The sequence below is a fragment of the Neodiprion lecontei genome, chromosome 5 (assembly GCF_021901455.1).
Source record: "Neodiprion lecontei isolate iyNeoLeco1 chromosome 5, iyNeoLeco1.1, whole genome shotgun sequence".
Classification (NCBI taxonomy): domain Eukaryota; kingdom Metazoa; phylum Arthropoda; class Insecta; order Hymenoptera; family Diprionidae; genus Neodiprion; species Neodiprion lecontei.
In genome coordinates this window covers 35,964,833-35,983,706 of record NC_060264.1, presented here as the reverse complement: position 1 = coordinate 35,983,706, position 18,874 = coordinate 35,964,833, and the positions used below count along the sequence as shown (strand labels likewise).

Genomic DNA, 18,874 nt, shown 5'->3' with positions numbered 1-18,874 from the left:
TCTTCTACAGTCATCTGCATATTTCGCCTCCCTTTTCTCTTTATTTTTCTATTTCTATATATCGCTTCTATTTATCACACTGTAGTATCATGAAATTGTTCCGTCTACCTCGTTACTTGTTTGTTGCTAGCTTCGCATATCAGTTAGATACCGAATGGGTGTTGTTACGCGAGCTGAGTATGATCTTATATGTGTGTATGTGTGTGTGTGCCTGTGACTGCAATGTCGAATGTTTTTCATATACCATCTGCAGATATTACTTCTTGCGAATAGAGCGGTCCTTTGAGCGATTAGGTAGCAATTGGTTTGCTCACGAGAAATTTTCGGTTCCGGTATCTGTCTTGAATTTCTTCTGAGGAGAATTAACTTGAGGACGTGCGTCTGCGACTGGCCTTTTAAGTTGAGGATTACTCTTAACTGCAGTGGTTGGATCTGAACAATCGATAAACAAAATTCAACATGTAGGCGATTAATTACTCAACATTGAACAGTTAGGGCGTATGAGTAAAAATGATTCCGAAACGGTCGATTAAAGTATTTACCTTGCAGCCACCTGACTTGCGTCGCTGGTCCATACCCCTTATCATTGCGCGCAGCTATTCTAAATATAATCGCTGGTTTAGTCGTCGTATCGACGTGAGCAGCACTCAGCGAACTGTTAGGTACGGAACAGGCATTAGTAGGGCCGCAATAGACTCTGATGAACGCAAGCTGTGTAGGCGTTGTAGCAACAGTGGTGGCTTCTCCAGCGCTGTTTGAAACAGCACTGGCACTTCTCACTGCCAAGTAAACTGAGTACTCGAGTATCGGCCCCAAGTTACTTGGCGGTGGTTCCCAAGATAGCTGAGCTCCTTCCGCAGACTTTGATATTTTTATGGCGCTAGGCGCACCCGGAAAACCAGGCAGACAAGTCTTGAATGCGGACACCTGAAACCAAGAACAAAATAACACACTTTAGATGAGTGCAAGAATAATCGGGTTTGATAAAACCTGAGCTTGCAATGGATTATATACATTATTAACAAAAAATTACGACAACTAGAAGACGTTTACCTCACTCCAACCACTTTGACCACAGCTATTCACAGCAGCAACTCTAAACTTGTATGCGGTGCCAGGTTCAAGGAAGATTTTCGTACGTCCTTTAAATACATCCGCTGGCAGGGGTTGGGATGTATTTAGGGGCTCATCCCCAGGCAAATAGTAATGCTGGACTGTAAAAGTTGTTCCCTTTATCACTCCGACATCATACCAGTCGGCATCCTTCTTTTCTTCTTCAGTCTGGAAACGTAACTAAAAAAACTTAATACTTCCTAACCTTACTGGATTTTGAAAATCAATGTTATATCTTCTCTAGGGCTCACCATTTCAGCTTTGACTTTGACTGCTTGTCCAGCAGAGCCTAACGCTGCAGTAGCCAAAGTAGTAAGAGCAGTCGAGTCACCACTTGTAGGTGTAGCATCCTTTTCATCTTTGGGTTCATTTTTCAAAATTGCCACTGGTACTGGCCTCTTAACAGTTGAGGCAATGCCATTTGTTGTAACATTTGTGGCGGTAGATGGTTTTGTAGCAATTGGCGAAGGCTCAGATACTGCATCATCTTCGTCTTCATTCATTGGTTCGTCCTGTGACTCTTGTGGCTCTGATTTTGGTGAAATTGTAGGAGCGGCGGTCGTCGGGGAAGGAATAGGAGTCTTGGATGCCATTAAAAATTCCGATTCAGTTTCCATTGGCTCATCCTTGGCCTTGATATTTTCTGGTGATAAAGGATTCTCCAAATTTAATCTAAGTGATTCACTTTCAGGTTCGTCATCCACTTTTTTCCGATCAATGTCATCCTGGGATGTCTGCGAATCCTGAGATGTTGCGTCATCTACAGCAGGCTGTGAATCTGCTTGCGAAACATTGTCTGAATCCGACTGATCTACCGACATACTGATAGCTTCAAGCTGATGTTGTTCATTGCTAATGTCTTTTCCAGAATTTTGTTCGTCTTGAGAATTGTCTGCTTCCCCTTCTGATTCAAGAATTTTTTCATCTAAAGGCAGGCTTACGTCTTCTGTTTTCATATTTATATCCTCAGCTGGTAGGCTAGCCTCAGTTTCTGCACTTTCGTTTGGTAACTGTTCCTGTTGTTCACTATTCTCCTCAGACTCCTCAGTTCCCTCAAGTTTTATCTGAGCTTCCGGATTTTCTGAATTCGTTGTTGCATCCAGTTCTGTTGAAAGAGGTTCTGCAGAAGTTGGTGGAGTCTTTGAAGTTTCAGTGTCCAGTTGTGGATCCTTACTACTATCTTCAGGTACAGCTTCTTGAAGCCGTAGCTTTAAGTCGGCTGTAACAGAATTCGTATGCTGTTCAGCTTCATTGGAATCATTTTCAGGGTGTGGTTCGGTGGGCTCATTCGTTTCAGGTTCATTTTCTGTTGCTGCTGTTTCTTCTTCTTCTCCTCCCCCCTCTCCATCTTCCATTAAATCATCAGCAGGACCATCAACTTGGGGGATAATAAAGTTCCCATCGTTGTCAACTTGTAGTGGCTCCCCAGACCCAAGTTGTGACGCTAAAACAGCTGATTCATTCCCGTTACAACTGTCCCCCTTGCCATCTACCGCTCCAGTCTCATCTGCAGATACCATGAACGATAAGCCTCCAGAGGATTCTTGAACAGGATCAATCAATCCAGCCTCTGCGGCTAGAGCTGCTAGCGCAGCATCAGTCGTTGCTGGACCATCAGATGTTGAAGCTACAATTTGAAAGGCCATTATTCTACAATATCTGTTTAGAATAGATGAGAATCTCAAAAAGAAAAAGAGAGTGCTTCAAACTCAGTTGACAGTACAGCCTGAGCCCTCTTGTCCGATTCATAGTAAATTTTTAATTACCCAGCGAGGCTGATGGTTGTTTTTGTGAGGGTACAAAAATCATTTTGCTCGTATCGATGATTTCTGATGTTCCAGCAGTGGTCACAATCGAGCTGCTGCTAGGCATCAGAGTGACAGTTTTGGTACCAATGCCGCTGGACATTTGCAACGTTACAGGTTTACCAGAAACGGTAACAGCCTCCTGAAATGAAATGATTGCAATGTCTGCAACGCATAGAAGCTGAAGCTGCTTCAACCTAGAGACTACGTACTAAATATCAGGTACAATACTCACTGGTGTTTTTTGCATTTGTGGAACTGCGACAATTTGATTTTTCGTTGGATTGAAGAGTGTCTGTTGATTTCCTTTTGTAGCAATTGTAACAGTCTTTGGTACTCCCCCTTGGCCAGGTACCGTTATGGTGATAGGCTTCCCAGCAGTCCCACCACCCATGGCACCAGATGATACAACAATCATTTTAACACCTTGCTGATTGGTTACATGATTTGTCGCTGATAAAGGAAGTACGTTAACTGGTGTGCTTAGGTTTCCAGGTTGGCCAGAGCCGGCCTGAGAGGTTGTAACAGCCTGAACAGCTCTCAGACCTGAGCCAGTGGTGACGACAATAATCTGGTTGGTTCTGCCAACCAGCCCGCCATTCCCGCCAGGTTTTGTAATCATGATAGTCTGTTTTCCGGAAATACTTTGTCCTTTGCTCATTGCAACTAAATTCGAAGTTTTTACTGTCGTAAGAACCTTTGAGCCAGCCACAGTGTTGGGATTAACCAATCTAAGAATTGTTGGTCCTTGATTAAGAGGCTTTGATCCTGCCGTTTGCACGGTTTTTCCTTGAATTAAACTAACTTTTGGTACTGCCGCGACCATTCCCTGTCCGGCTTTGAGGAGGTGAACAATTTGTGGCTGCCCAGTTATGTTTTGTCCTGGTTTTTGGAGGATTATCTGTTTGCTCTGCTGTGGTGAGGCAGTCCTTAATACCGTTGCTCCTGGTGCAGCAAATCGTATTTGCTGACCAGGCTGCATGTTTTTCATTCTAATGGTGTTGCCAGGTTGTGGAAGTATTTGCACATTGTTCATGCTGATCTTTTGCGTTGCGGCAGCTGCAGCAGCTAAAGCTTGTATGCCGGACATTGCGGTGGTCGGAGATTGACTGGCAGAAGTTGTGCCAGGTGAGGCTCCCTGATCCGTTGTGGGAGTTACAGTTGTAACAAGCGGTGAACGAATGCGGATAAGATTCCCAGTGACTCTTGGAGTCATTGGACTTCCTTGTTTTGCCATAACTGGAGTTTGGATTGTCTTTTGCCCCGGACTTTGTTGCACAGCCGTTTGAATTCGTACAGGTGTCTGGGATGGTGCTTGCTGCCGGACGATTGGTGGGGTGGAAGGAACTGGCGTGACCACTGGTGGTATCTGTGGAGATGATACAGTAGCAGGCGCCGGAACGGCTGCTGCAACCGGAACAGGAGCAGCTGTAGGCGCGCTAACAGGAGCTGCAGCTGCTGGGAAAGTACCCGTTGTTGGTGGCATATCATATTTCTGTATTTGCAAGATGTAGTATTGAGCAGAAGGTGTGGCGGCCCAACTAACTTCTAGGGACTGAGTCGAAGCTCGAACCAATTGCACTCTGGACGGAGATGGTGGTTTCTTAACTTCCAAGTACCACAAATCTTTACAGCATACCTGAACAAGATTTGTCAATGGTAAGAAAATTCGTCATTAAGACACATTGTTAGCGCCAAGAAACATTGTCCTTGGATAATTAATAAAAACTAACCCTAACCTGGTTGTTCCAAGCTTTGCGATATCCGTCTCTACCCGACCAAACGTATAGACGACTATGGACTGCGACAGCACAATGGCCTGCTCTGGCTCTCGGCACATTTTCTTCCAGTGAATCGACGGTCAATTGTTCCCACGTTAATGTTTCTGCAAACAATTTAATTGTCGGTTGGGTAAGTAATAATCGAGATAAGAGTATTAGTGTTCAGTAAGAAAAATATACTTTGATTGCACCTAAGTTCTACTTTCCAAATAACACCCCAAGGTACTCACCTAAATTTAGGCATGCCAATGTGCTTGTGCATTTCCATTCCTTCTCGTGGGTTGCTACCTTGACGTCGTCAACGACCAGTGGTACCCAACCACCAAAGACATACATTCGATGCCCGATCAAAGTAGCAGTATGCAGAGAGCGAGGTAGTGGCGTCGGCCCGTGGACTAATGGCTTGTTCCAAGTCATTGTGTCTATGTCCAAAAACCACAGATCCCCCAGTCTGCACCCGCTCATTCCCCCATATATAACTAGACATGATTTCCCAGTTGTGCGATCTGCGTAAGCTACACCAGTGTGCGATTCTCTTGGCGGCGGCGAGTTTCCATGAGTTTGTGGTACATCCCATGCTGTTACACCATTGCCAAGTAACTCCAGAGTATACAGGTCATTCAAATATCTTGGAATATTATTCTTAGGATCATCACTGTCGTTTGCCAATCCTCCAAATAAGAATATTCTGTTGCCGATCAGTGTGAAGCTGTGACCCAGTCGCGGGCACGGTGGTTGTTCCTGTTTGGGTGGTTTTGGTTTCAATCGCTTCCACTCCCATCTACTAGCCTGGAGCTCATATAATTCGTTGGAATACTTTCCATATTCTACCATACCACCGAATACCAAAATTCGGGTCCCATCCACCACGAACCCATAGGCAGCACAACCGGGAGGTATATCTCCCTTTGTCGATGGAACAAACCATTGGTTTGTTGCTGGAATGAATTTAAAAAGGTGAGTTTACTTTTAATTAACAGGGAAATATTTGGTGGAGGTTAAAATGCATTTCATCAAAATTTCCTTATCTTTATGCGACTTACATAACGTTCTTTTATATTTATGTCAGTTTTTTAAGCCTCCGATACTGTAATTCTATCCACACCATGGGGTGCTGAGTGATCTGAATATAAACGCCTAGTTACTGTTAGCGTAACTGATGATTGTAAGAATGGATACAAAAATAACGTTTTTCAATAAAAATCGAATGATGTACTTTATATACCAAGAGCTTAGAGGTTATGTTTATGTTGATTCTAAAAGCCGGTACAGGCATCTATCTATTCGGACCACAAAATACGCTATAGGAACTGCAAAAAAATTTGTACAACTCCTACTAGAGTTGAATAAATATTTTTGCATCAGTAGCGGCTACGAAGCTCAGGAAAAAACAATTTTTTGACGCAGATCGTTTTTGACTGAAGTAACGAACGCGCGCAGTCGACTCTTTGGAACCTTGACCATGATATAAGTGATATGTATATGTGCGTGTGTCTGTACCACGGTCTGTACATGTGGGTGTCAAAGATGGCGCTCAATTCGGTATCTCAAGTCAGATTACGAGATAGCGTACCGGGGTGGGAAACGCGCGAGCGTGTCGTGTGGATATTGACGTCTGCGCATAGTAACGCGCGGGGAGTGGAATCCGAACTCTGAAAAGCTACAGAAACGCGTCGCGTGGACGGCTGGGTAATGTTTGATGGGACCATAGTGGGGGGTGTTGGAGAAAAATGGCGGCTCCCGCGCGTATAAACATGAAAAATGTCAGATGATCCCGCGCAGAGTCGGGAGCACAGCTATCGGGGAAAAAACATGACGATTATCGAGACGTTTGTTGTATGGCAGAAGAACGAGCTAGTTTTGAACAAAAGAACCGAGAACTGTGACGGTATACGGGGATGAGTGCGGCCGGCGACCGTCTTGTCAACGAATGCCGCCATTTTGGCTTCTGGCTTCGCGCTACTTCTACCAAAGCTTGTTAAAAATTTCACCTGTATTGAATACGTGGAGTTCGTCAACAATTCCCTCGTTACCACCGCCGAAGACGACCATGAGGTCTTTAAGAGCGACCGCCCGATGCCCATGTCTCGGTCTTGGCTGAGGCCCGGTCGGATTTGTGATTCGTTTCCACTTTAACATGGGTGCCGCCATGACGACCGCCCGATCACATCATTTTTTCAGACCAGGACCGTACAGTATCCCAGACGGGACATCGTTATATTTTTACACTGATAATATTTACTGGCTCGAAACCAGGCTAGTTATATATTTGTTCCAATGATAAAATCAGTGAATCAGTCGACTGACACCCAACTTTTCACTTACACTGAAAAATAAACTCATTGCGCGTATATTTTCGATGCTGTTTGCCGACGAGGTTATCTAAAGACTTGGCTGCTTTTCTTTTACAAGTTTCTGACACAAACCAACAGAAAGCAGTACGATTGGTCTGTTCCGTTAGATTCGACCAATGAAACCATTTGGTGTCGATTCGTGTCAGGAAATTGACGTAAAAGGAAAGCAGCTCATAGGGTGAAATATGCACTGAGTAATGTGTTGAGAGCGACAAAAGCATTAAATCAACTTTTATTTGGTTATGAAAATTTTATTTTCGATCCCACACTTCTAACTTTGCTAGAGGCGCGCACAAGAACGGTAATTAAATATTCACCGGAGATAATTTTTCTATATTGAAGAAAATGTTGAAATTAACCGCTGCTTAATCGGCAGTCTGACGGTACACACAAACGATACTTCCACCATAGCGTGTAAACTTGCGTCGGTACCCTTTTGCAGGATGACAACCTTACGATGCTAACTTCCCGATTATTTGAGGTGTGTTCCTAAACTACGGAATTTTGGACCCCTGGTATCGTTCGCTAATCGTTTTTACCGCTCGCTTGCACTTGTCCACTATACGTTTACGATATAACATACCGTTGACGAAAGAGTCTTTCAGCGACAGTTAATACGTTTACGTATGTATGTACCGTGCAAGTTTTATTTTGTCCGTTTACGCACCCTGAGAGAATTCGCTAAGGCGTTTATGTATGTACTTTTCAGAATATCATACCTAGGGTTACGCCACTGGCACTAAACCATACCTATAATTCAGTAGCTGTTCGTGGGTTACGCCAATGCGGTAGATGCAAGAATTCTTGCAGCGGCTATGTGGCGGTAATTCGTTACTTATGTATTCGAAAATTCAGAGCACCATTTTCAGTGTACTTTATTCATAGTCAGTTCTGTAAATATGGCCGCATTAGGTCTCACGGAAGATCAAAAAGAATAGGTACTTAATCTTAGTGGATTTGAGCCAAGACTGGCCAAGATATTGAGGATACAGGCGCTAACGACCTGAGAATGCAGGCTAAATATGCGCACCATGGTTTTCGAAAGTGGAAAAGTAGTAGCAGGATTCAGAGTGGTAAATTGAACCTCTTTTGTTTTAGAATATCGTAGTAAAATTTTTTGAACCGTGTCACAACAGTTTGCTTTTAATTTGGCTCCCTAAATTCCACCACAATTATGAGAATAAGTATGATTTTTTTTTTCAAGTGACCAAACGGATTTACATACTTATGAACAATTAATTGTTCAAAGATCCCAGATTCCAAAGGAATCACTTACAATTAGCTGCATATGACAGAACCTAGTTGGAAAAGACTGCGTTGAGCAGACATGTGCCACACGACTTCTGCAATGTTGTTACCACTCTCAGTTGCAATATAGCAACTGTTTGAACTTGAAAAGAAAACTAATCATAACTCTTTACATCAATTAATGTTCTAATCAGAATTTTTCGCCAATTATAAGACATATTTTTTTATACAAATTTAGATTTATTACTTAAAAGTATATGATGTCGTAACTGCAACGACCCATTGTTTACTGATTAGTGACAGTATCTAAAACTTAAACAATACCTTCATACATATATTTTTATACAATCACTACAAATAAATGCACCTTGAAGGCTGAATTATTTTAATGTGTAAAGCAGTAGCATCTTATCGGAATTGCAAGGGACTTATCCTCAGTCCAATAGTTTCTTTTCCAACCAGAGCTACCTCGCAGACTGTGCAGATAGTTTCTTTGAATTGAGGTTGATAGCTGGCCCCACAAAGTGAGCATTTGATTTCGGGTTTGCCTCTATAAATTGGAGTGTAAGTACCCGCACATAGAGTAAATGGATTGTGCTCGTCGTATAACAGCTGGTGTTCATCGACTGGATTTTTGTCACATGCCTAAATGAGAAAACGAAAATCAATACAAATGTAAGTTCAAGGATTCTGCTTGATCGCAAAAAGTCAGAGCGAACGTTACCTGTAGTATTTTCCTAGCTTGCTGTGCAACCTCTGCCCTTGGACCAAGTTCCAATAATCTTCTAGCAAATGAAGCTGCAGTTTTATAATTCTTTAGTTTGAAGAACATATTTACAGCCGTTCGTAGAGTTAGAATTTGATGAACAGGCTGCAAATTGCAGTGTGTAAAGTAAGCAGCCATCTCGCATAGTCGTTTCTGTTCTGCCAAAGTGCTTTTGGGTAAAGTTTTTCTAGTAGTTTCCATTTTGAGACCAAGAATATACTCTCTACAGATTTGTATTAGCTGTTGAGATTCTGCAATATCTTGTCTTGTATCAACAACCAGAAGTGGAACACTGAGCAAAATGTGTTGTAGTTTTTCAACTGCTTCAGTGAATTTTCCACCTGTGGTCAACTGGTAGCAGACTTGTAATCTCTGCACAAGATCAGTCAATCTCAAGCCAACAGCTGGTAAGCCGTTTTTGACGTTCGCCTCTTTCCAATTTCTTTGTGGATAGCCGTAAAGTGATGGTATACTGGGAAGGCTTGAGTATGAGGTGCGTGCTCGTGCAAATGTACTCAGAAATATTGACTCATAAGCTTGAAACTCGACGACTCCAACTTGATCGTGTAGTAATCTGAAGGCAGATTCAAAGGAACCAGCTAAGATGTGGTCAGATACCAGCTGAGAATTATTGACCCAGTGTTGGGTTGGGGGAATTCCTTTTGTTGGTGGAGAATAGTAGCCGTCTTCAGAAGATGGTGTCGCTGCCTCTAATTCTGGTGGCAATTCTAGATCTTCATCGCCAACGTCCCAGCCAGCCCCTTCTTCGGTATCGCCTACAATTTCCGTATCTCCACCCTCTTCGTCGTCCATGCCCAACTCGTCGTCATTACCCCATCCTTCAACCGGCCCAGAGTCATCTTCTGGTGCCAGAGCAGCGGCTACTTGAGTCTTACCACGAGACATCATTGCACCCTCGAAGAAACCTTTGGAAACTGTCAACAATGGCCAATTGTTCTCGGCTTGTTGAGTAGGAATTGGAGGCTGGAGATATACTGCTCCCCGTTCGAGGTCCTCCAATTCTTCTTTCATTGATTCATACTGCAAGTCGTCCTCCTCACTAGCGATTCCGTGAATTTTTTCTGTTACATACGCGAGTGACGTCTGACCAGAGTTCTGAAACGTTGAATAAGATTATTACATGAAACCATAATTAATCGGAGTAACACTGATTTCATGCTGTCATACAAACTTTACCAACCTTCAATATTTTTGCTCTTTCATAAATATCTCCCAAAAGTAAACTTCCTTGGTATTGACCAGAAACATCTTTCCTAATTTCTGCTATTTTTGTCATCTTTCTTAATTTGTCCAAATTTCCAGTAATCAAGTACAAAAATGCAAGCTTTTCGAAGTTCTTTGTTCTCTGGTAACACATCTCTACGACCTGATGATTGCCCTGAAGTAGAGCAGCTTGAGCTAAGCTTTCCCAACAACTCTTCTGATCCAAAGTTCTTGCCGCCTCTAGGGCGACCTCAATGTTACCGCACTCCAAGGCAAGTCCAAATCTGGTTTTCTCATCTTTCACAAAGTGGAGAGCAACTTCTGGATACCCTTTCTGCTGTAGATAGGCGATTATCGATTGACCAACCAAATTCGCTGTACGAACCATGTGCAAGACTTCTTCGTACTTTCTGTTTATCAATGCTAATTTAAATTTGTACTCTGTGGGGTCGATATTCAATATTCTCGGCCTGCATTCGCGGTCTAGACAAAATACTTGGTTTCCTTTTACGCGAGTAACGTAGATTGGTAAGTCTAGAGTACGAATAATTCCGTGATCGCCATTGTTAATAGCGTATTTTATGTGATTACTTGTAGTGTAAATAAATATTCCAGAGTCATCCCAGGAACCAGATTTCACTCTGGTATTCTCGTGAATCGAACATATTGATTCCAAACGACGATTACAGATGTTCACTGTGTGCTTAGCTAATAGTGCAACATGTGACATATCGTTTGACCATACGACGTAACGACACTTCGAGATCTTCACTTCTGCTAGTGTTCTCTTCTGTTGAACATCAAAGAGTATGACTTGTTCAGCGTCCCTTAACAAGAGCATCCCCGTTCCAGCATAAAAAATCTCGTCGCAATTTGGAATTTGCACCTTTTTTGTCACCTCGTTTTTGAGGTTTTTAATGACCAACTGAAAATTTAAGAAATTATTTGTCATTTCTGCTGCTGGAAATTACATTCATACGTAATCCAATTCTTGAGACTGCTGTAATCAGACGAGAAATATGAAAAAAAAATCAAGTCAAAATTGGGACTCACAGAATACCCCCTATCCAGGACTGCAAATCTGTTTCTTGCTACCCATATCGCTGTCACGCCTGAGGCTCTCTTAGCATCGGGGTCGCTATTGGAGTCACCATCCTTAGGAATCATGTACAAGTCATAAGTGCTGTTTTCAACGTTCAGCGCAGACCTTGTACAGATCAGAACAGCATTTTCAGCCTGGTTGTAGGACATACTGTAAGCCGGCACCTTGCCACCCCCACGGATCTGCATTACCGAGCTATCCTTCGATGTGTTGAAATCTAATTTCCTAAGAAAACGGTCTTTGACATAGAACAACAGATTGCCGTAGACGGCATAAGCCGGACGCTCTCTTTCGAGCTTGAAAATAGTCATTCCGGAATCATGTCCAGCCGCGAATAAGTTGAGAGTTGGGTGCGCAGCCAGAACCCAAAATCGTTCATGTTCTCTCCTGAAGGTGTGAAGGCAGGCTCGCTTGGTCATGTCCCAGACCCGAATACTCTTGTCTTCGGAGTTTGACAGAATCAATTCTTGCCGCGGATGGAAGAGTACACAAGATACGTTGTAGTAGTGGCCTCTGCAAGTGTCGACTTCCCAAGCTTTGGCATCATTCATTCGCCACATTTTAATTTGACGATCATCCGCCCCCGAAGCGATTAGCGGTAAGGTCGGGTGAAAGCATGCCCAGTTTACGCCGCGATCATGCCCCTCAAGGACATGTTTTACAACGGCATCAGCTTGCCCAAACAAATCTGTCGCTCCAGGGTTCTTCAAATGATCTTCTAGCCCGCCCGGTCCCGGGGCTACGCTTTTCTTACGCAATCCGGAAATGTCCCAGACTCTTACCGTCTGGTCGAGAGATGCCGAGACGATAATGTCCTCCGAAGGGTGGAATTGCGCACACATCACATAGTGGTTATGACCTGTTAATACGCATATACACGTTCTACTCTGCCAATTCCAAATCCGTATCGTCTGGTCGTCAGATGCGCTGAGAATCCATGGATATTCATGATGGAACATTGTTGTTCTTATGTAATCAAGGTGACCCAAGAGGGTGAATATGCAGCGGCGCTGTTTGTAGTTCCATACTTTGATCTTGTAGTCATCACCACCTGAGACGAACAGTGGTTGCTGATTGTGGAAGCAGATACCTCGGACTGGACCGTCGTGCTCGTCGAACTTATCCAGCAGGGTGCACATGCGATAGTCCCAGAGTTGGATAATGCCATTATGTAAACTAGAACATGAAAAATTGGTACGAAATACCTTTTACAAAATCATCCCCAGACCGATAAGTTCATTTACAGAAAAAGACAGTAGGTTCAAAATTCTCGAGGCCTAACATTAAACTTTCTACTTTTTACGTTCATCGAAACGCGGTTCCCTAATTCACGCATTTTGCAAAATGAGATTGTTATGTAATTATCGAACCTTTTGTAACAATGTATAATAGTAATTGATGATACAATTCTGCATAAATTCAGCGTACTCAGTGTATCGTGCGATCGGTACGGTCAAATCCGGAAGGAGATTATCAAGTAAGGATACAAATAGACAGACGATACACGATTGACTGTTACTCGCGATTACGAGAGTGGGAATTGGTTCGATCGAGAGCTATATCTCTTCGCCACATAGTTACTCACAATTATGCCTTCATAATATTCACCTAAAGGCGGTATAGTCAATCAACTACACTTGATCAATTATCAACTTTAACAACATCGCGCAAGGCCTCACCCGTTCTTTTCAAATCATGAGCAGGAGACAGGCCAGTTGGTTACAAAATTGTTCCGACAGGAAAGGTCACAAGCATCCGATCCATATAACATAGAGATAGTGGCTGTAACGCTGCAATATCCTATCTCAATCGTTGGAGTAGGCGTGGTAGCCCGATTGCTCAACGCAGCAGCGGTGGATACAGGAGTTGCTTGGATAATGATTCAAGATCCTAGCGAGCGTATCCTGCTTTTACGCGCAATGCACCGTTCGCAAAAGTTTAGGGAGGGGTGCGGGTGAGATGGATGTTGATCGCGAAAAACGAGCGTGGAAAGTATCTTTTAATTTCGGAAATTGAAACGGTGATAAGCGAATTGATCAAAGTAGTCGTAAACTCAGTTCTAGAAACTATTTCAACATCCAATTTTACTAGTCGGGCGGACTACGATATGCTATAATAAATGTATATACCGTCCTTGCCAAAAGGCGTGCCACTTTCTGAGCATCGTAACATCGCACACCTTCATTAAACAACTTTTTCTTCCAACGTTTTTTGTTTTTTTGCAGCGCGACAAGGAATTCACGAGTGCACTGTCAGTATGATGTAATTTGGAACGTCTCACGAATGGGTGCAATGCGAGAATAGAAAGTTAATTTTCGGGTATTTTTGTTTTCATTTTCTTTAACTCTTCAAAAGTTGACAATAGCAGAATTCTGCTGCCTCTAAAGATCGATCTTAGTAATCGTTTCTGTGCACGACTATCTTAAGTGTCTAAACGAGCAAGGCCTTTAAAATTGCTGAGCAGAACACAGTGCATCTCTCTACTGCATCGTGCAAAAATAATTTAAATCGAAGTTATAACGAATTCAATAATTATTTTGCAACCTTTCTACACTGACCGATCATTAAAAGTCTCAAGGCTCTGGACCAACTTCAAGGTTTGTCTTTTGCCACGAATTAAAAGAATAGTGCGAGAGAAAGGGAACTCGTCACAGGAGATAATAATTTCAGGTTACACCCACTCAGTGTCGCGGAAAAAGTTTCTTTATACTTGTTGCACAGCGAAATCATGAGGCCGAAAAGAATCGGACGATATGCAGGTAGTCGGCTATAACATCGAGACGGGTCTTTGAACTCGGTTCGAAGAGGCAGCTGAAAAACTATTTACTGAGTAGAGTCAACGACTCGTGAAATAATTTACATGACTAGACGCTAAAAAATCTTAGCGGTACTTGTCCTAGGTGTGAAGAGCCGTGCTGGTATAACTACCTTGGTTAAATTTCTTCATCAACGATGCATCAACCTTACAAAGTGATCATTCATTATTTCTGATCAAGAATTTATGATGATGAGTGTAAAGAATGATATTCGATAAAAGGGATAAATCGATTCTTCCTAGTGTCTGTCATTAGCATTAAAAACGCTTTCTTGAAAATGTAAAAGTAAAATATACGTTCGATGCACGACAATTTGTTAGTGCAGTCGACGCACTGGGTGAGTCAGTGAATATATGGATCAGGATTTTACATTGTTCGGTTTATTCGCCGAGTAACGGCGAAGAAACAAACCGTACCCTCGGGCCATACGGAGGAACCGGGTCAGAGGCTTGACGACAAGAGTTTTCTGGTAAGTATTGTTGGTGGGGTGTTTGCTCGTGATCCTAACGGAGTTTATATAGATTACGTCGTCTCCGACAAGACTGGCAGTCTTTAGGAGTTCTTCGATCAGTGCAGTAGTGTTGATTAGCTTCAACAAGATGTCGGCTATCTGGTACTCCCCTTTGTGCTTAGTAAGTACCAAATTTCTTTGATGTTTATCGCGCCGACGGCCATGACTCTTCTTTCATTTTCCTAATTAATTTTTAATTTCTCACGCAGGTTCTAATATACGTCGGATCAGCGCTCGGTACCTTCCAGTTTCCGTACCCGCAATTTCATGCTCCTCTGTCGCTCACCCCGCATCTCATTTACAGTTCGCCGGTCGGCGGAAATGTTGATTTTGCGGGTTACTCGTACTTCACAAAGGACTTCGCTGGCGGGCAAACCGAAGTCGTTTTTGTCACTGGGCCGGAATCGGATGTCAAAATGAACAATGAAGTCAGTGCTATGCGCGATCAGCTGAGTTCGATGCCATTTATCAAGGCTCCAGCCTCCAACCTTGGCAATACTGAAGATGACAAGAAGGTGAAAGTCGCGGAAATGAACAAAGAAACAACAACGGCCGTGCCACTTGTCCCGGTTGATACGATAGAAACTTCTACGCCCGTCCCGAAGGATGATGCGTTGTCTCCAGCCATGAACCCGACGGAAGGCACGAAGCAAGACCAACCAGATGAGGTGTTCATCCCGGAAAAGGGTGTCGGGTTCCAAGCGCCTTACCCTATCCTGAGACTGCGAGGTTTCAATTCCTATTATCCTCAGTTATCGTCCGGATTCTCTAGCTATGGGCCGTCGAATTACTTTGGATCTCAGTACGAGCCGTTCTACAACCAGTACAGCTCTTACCAGGGTCTCTATAATCCATTGTACCCGACATTTGAGGAATACTACAATCCGCTATTTCCGTCGTTGCATCATAACCCGATCTTCACACCATCGGTGAACAATTACATCTCCGGGGAGTCCGAGGAAAGCATGCCAGAGGATTTGAAAGAAATTCAAGATATGATTCCGTTGAAGGTCGGCCAGAGTTCCGGAACCGGCGAGAAGGTTGAGAGTACTTCGGAGCAGTCTGCCACAAGTGACGTGATTTCGGGAACAACCGAAGAAGATTCGTCCAAGGATTCAGTCACCGTTACCGATCAAGCAATGTCCGCAAAGCTATCTGAATTACCAACGTCTACTGAGCAGTTGACAGAAAAATCCGCAGAAAGTTCTACAGAGTCGACTACAATCTCCGCGGAAACATCATCGCCTTCAAGCTCGACTGCAACCGAATCTGTGGAACCAACTACTCCCGCGGTTGTTAGCGATTCCATGGCTGTTGCTTGATTAATTAATATAACCATCGGAAGTTAAGTTAAATTCACTGTTCAAGGCAGTAGGAGACGGCTTAGATAGCCTTGAGAAGTTCAGATATTTCTTTTTTAGGCAGTCTAACTATGAAATAGCCCTTTCCGTGTCTTAAATGTAACTTATCACATTGACGTGTATATATTGGGATTGAATCGAATAAAAAATTATAATTTACTTTTTTCTTTTGTACATCAAGACTGCCACGTTTGCTTTATTTCGTTGAAAGATTTCCACACCAATGCATCCTCTTTCAGTCCGTTGAAGCCAATTTTGGGCGACCTATTTCTAGGGAACGGATTGTTTCAATTTTTCGAGAAGTAGTCTATTGTGTAAACTACAAACCGCCAGTAAGCCATTTCAAATTATTTACTATAGAAAGTAAAAGACACTGTTGGGCGGTCGCTTTCGCGTTCTCCCTAAGTCCCTATTAATGGAGCCATGAGACATGCTAGATAAATAGGTGCGCTAAAATATTTGTCCGATAATAATTCGTTAAGAATTTCCGAGTTATCAATAAATTGTATTCCGAAATGTACTCGCACGACCGTCATCATCATTTTACAATTGTTGATCAATTCTGTTAGAGACACAAATGCGGTCAACTTTCGGAATGTGCCGCTAGTATTCGAAAATTGGTAGCGGAATTAAAAAACACGAATCAAGTGATTCGTAGGTCAGTAAGTAGATTGTTTTTTTTTTGTATTTAAAGTTTGGTTAAAAATGTGACAGAGTTGTCTTTGAATACGTAAAATTTTAATACTGACAAGGAAAAATTGAATCTGTCTAGTAAACAAAGCGGCAATTACTAAGTATTTGTATACAAACCCTAATCGACCGAGCGCTTATTATCTCAAGGAAGGTTAGGTTTTTTAGCATTGTAGGTTATGTCAAAAATTGATGACGTGTCTGTCCGTCTGCTGCGGAATCACTTCAATTACGTCGGCATTGTAAGACACCCGGTCAATTGCTTGGGTATTGAGTGTTGCGTCTTGAACTGAGACCAACGTTCGGTCACGAATAACATCCAATTTCTTACGTATAGAAATTACTAAGTGAAATTTGCTCTAAGCCCTTGCCATCCGACAAGACGGCATGTACGTGAAATATATCTCACCTAACAAGGATCCAGGGCCTCTTAGGATGAAAAGACAAGCCCTTGACGCGGGCGGATTTTGTTTCGAACTTGGTCAACATTTCGTAGGTTTTTTCTGCCTGGAATTCTATCACAATCGCATTATCGACAGCAAGATACACCTAGCGATACACTTAGACACGTCACTAGCAAACTTGACAGAATGGCTGCTGATGGCTGTTACCCAAGCTGTTACCGACGCCCATAAGCATTGGTCGGTTTACGATCATAGACAAACATGCTCATGCTGCAAAACGATGCGTGCAGAGGCACGCTACCTAGCGGAGTTTCGTAGAACAAGTCAGACCGCATGCTTACACATGCGTTGACCGATATATAGGTATATTCAAATTTCGAGGGTGCATCGCTCTTCAAGTAATTCAGGAAAGTTACTCATATCCTGAAAACCGTCAAAAAAAGTGTGGTTTTTCGACACGTCTTACTTATATTTCCATATTTCCTACATTTCAGGGGCCAAAAAGCGCACAGCTGAGATACTTTGCGCAATTCCAGGAAGAATGAGGAGTGAAATGAACTATCGTAAAACTGTTCTCACGCAATATTGAGGTCGCTAGTTGAGAACTAGAAATTACAATAATTTTGTAAATAAAAGAAGCTGTCACGATCAGTTGGGCGCGCGGCAACACGTTCCTTGGTTCGCATGGTCGCGGCAACTCGACGCGAGAGCATTTTTCAACCCACTGAACTGTAATTTCAGTGTTTGAATCCTTTTAATTTGTTTGTTTATTTAATATAGGAAGAAAAAAACATGAGAGCTGTCATGGGACAGCCGGTACGAACGAAGTTCCTTACGCTATATTACTGCTCATTGAATAAATTAAGAACGTTTAATTGAAGAATAATTAAATGAAAAATCAAATATATGAAGGAATGGTAATAAAATCGTACGAATGTGTTTTTGAAAGATATAAAAAGAAAGAGAGGCAAAGTATAGACGTACGCTGTGAGAGAGCGCGCTGCGGCCCAAAGTATAGTTGTACGCTGTAGGAGAGAGAAAGAGGGGCGAAGTATAGTCGTGCGCTGTGAGTGAGAGAGACCGCTGCTGCCGTCTCCCACCCCAAGCGCTGAGACAGAGAGAGAGAGCGCGCGCACACGCTGGAATAGAGAGAGAGAGAGAGAGGGAGATCGCGCGCACTATAGCAAACGAGCACTATAGCCAAAAAGTGTCGGTTTTTTGGTGTCGTTTTTTTCCGCCTAGCCCCTACGGTGAACGAGCGATAAGGAACTTCGTTCCAAAAAGGGCGAGATTGCTCGGTCAGTAAGAGTAGGACCACTACATGACCTTAAGTCCGTAGTTTCTAGTTATGGAGGATTGTGGACGCAACTGAAACCGATAGAGAAAGACAGCTATGTATTCCTTCTCTCCCACTGTTTTTCCGTCTTTCTCTCCAGCGACTAGCTGGAGACCCGAGCGCGACAATATTAAGCAGGTTTAATGAAACTGACTACATATGACCTGCATTTTCCACTTGATAGTTAAAAAGTCAGGACCGCCAATTGCTACTGCAATTGCGTATAAAAATTTTATACCTTCCACACTAACCTGATGAGCTCTCTGTTTGGTCATTCTAGCGCTATAAAGTACCTACAGTATCAAGAATGTAGGTTGAGATATATGTAATATCTTTACTTATTATTAGAAGGGTAATTGACGA

At 42.9% G+C, this 18,874-nt stretch overlaps 3 protein-coding genes across 7 annotated transcripts; 1 reads left to right on the top strand and 2 right to left on the bottom strand.

Annotated features, from left to right (window-relative positions):
• Positions 1-59: 59 nt before the first annotated feature.
• On the bottom strand, positions 60-7,503 carry LOC107217229 (host cell factor 1). Of its 5 annotated transcripts, none has more exons than XM_046742200.1 (10): positions 7,413-7,503; positions 6,691-7,025; positions 4,930-5,637; positions 4,652-4,803; positions 3,154-4,557; positions 2,880-3,060; positions 1,365-2,740; positions 1,054-1,293; positions 543-927; positions 60-432 (listed from the first exon to the last, which is right to left on the bottom strand). In XM_046742200.1, the coding sequence occupies exons 2-10, from the start codon at positions 6,848-6,850 to the stop codon at positions 311-313; spliced, it is 4,728 nt and encodes a 1,575-aa protein (XP_046598156.1). In that variant the 5' UTR covers positions 6,851-7,025; positions 7,413-7,503; the 3' UTR covers positions 60-310. The 5 variants fall into 5 exon arrangements, with proteins under 5 accessions (XP_046598156.1, XP_046598154.1, XP_046598158.1 ...); XM_046742198.1 differs by having other exon boundaries at positions 7,371-7,486; XM_046742202.1 differs by having other exon boundaries at positions 1,054-1,281; positions 7,371-7,486.
• A 1,017-nt stretch (positions 7,504-8,520) lies between these two features.
• On the bottom strand, positions 8,521-17,388 carry LOC107217265 (coatomer subunit alpha). Its single transcript, XM_015654714.2, has 5 exons — positions 17,181-17,388; positions 11,345-12,569; positions 10,269-11,216; positions 9,026-10,183; positions 8,521-8,946 (listed from the first exon to the last, which is right to left on the bottom strand). Exons 1-5 carry the CDS (start codon positions 17,258-17,260, stop codon positions 8,710-8,712), a joined length of 3,648 nt encoding a protein of 1,215 aa, XP_015510200.1. The 5' UTR covers positions 17,261-17,388; the 3' UTR covers positions 8,521-8,709.
• LOC107217266 lies at positions 14,735-16,240 on the top strand. Its single transcript, XM_015654716.2, has 2 exons — positions 14,735-14,841; positions 14,930-16,240. Exons 1-2 carry the CDS (start codon positions 14,809-14,811, stop codon positions 16,040-16,042), a joined length of 1,146 nt encoding a protein of 381 aa, XP_015510202.1. The 5' UTR covers positions 14,735-14,808; the 3' UTR covers positions 16,043-16,240.
• Positions 17,389-18,874: the final 1,486 nt, after the last annotated feature.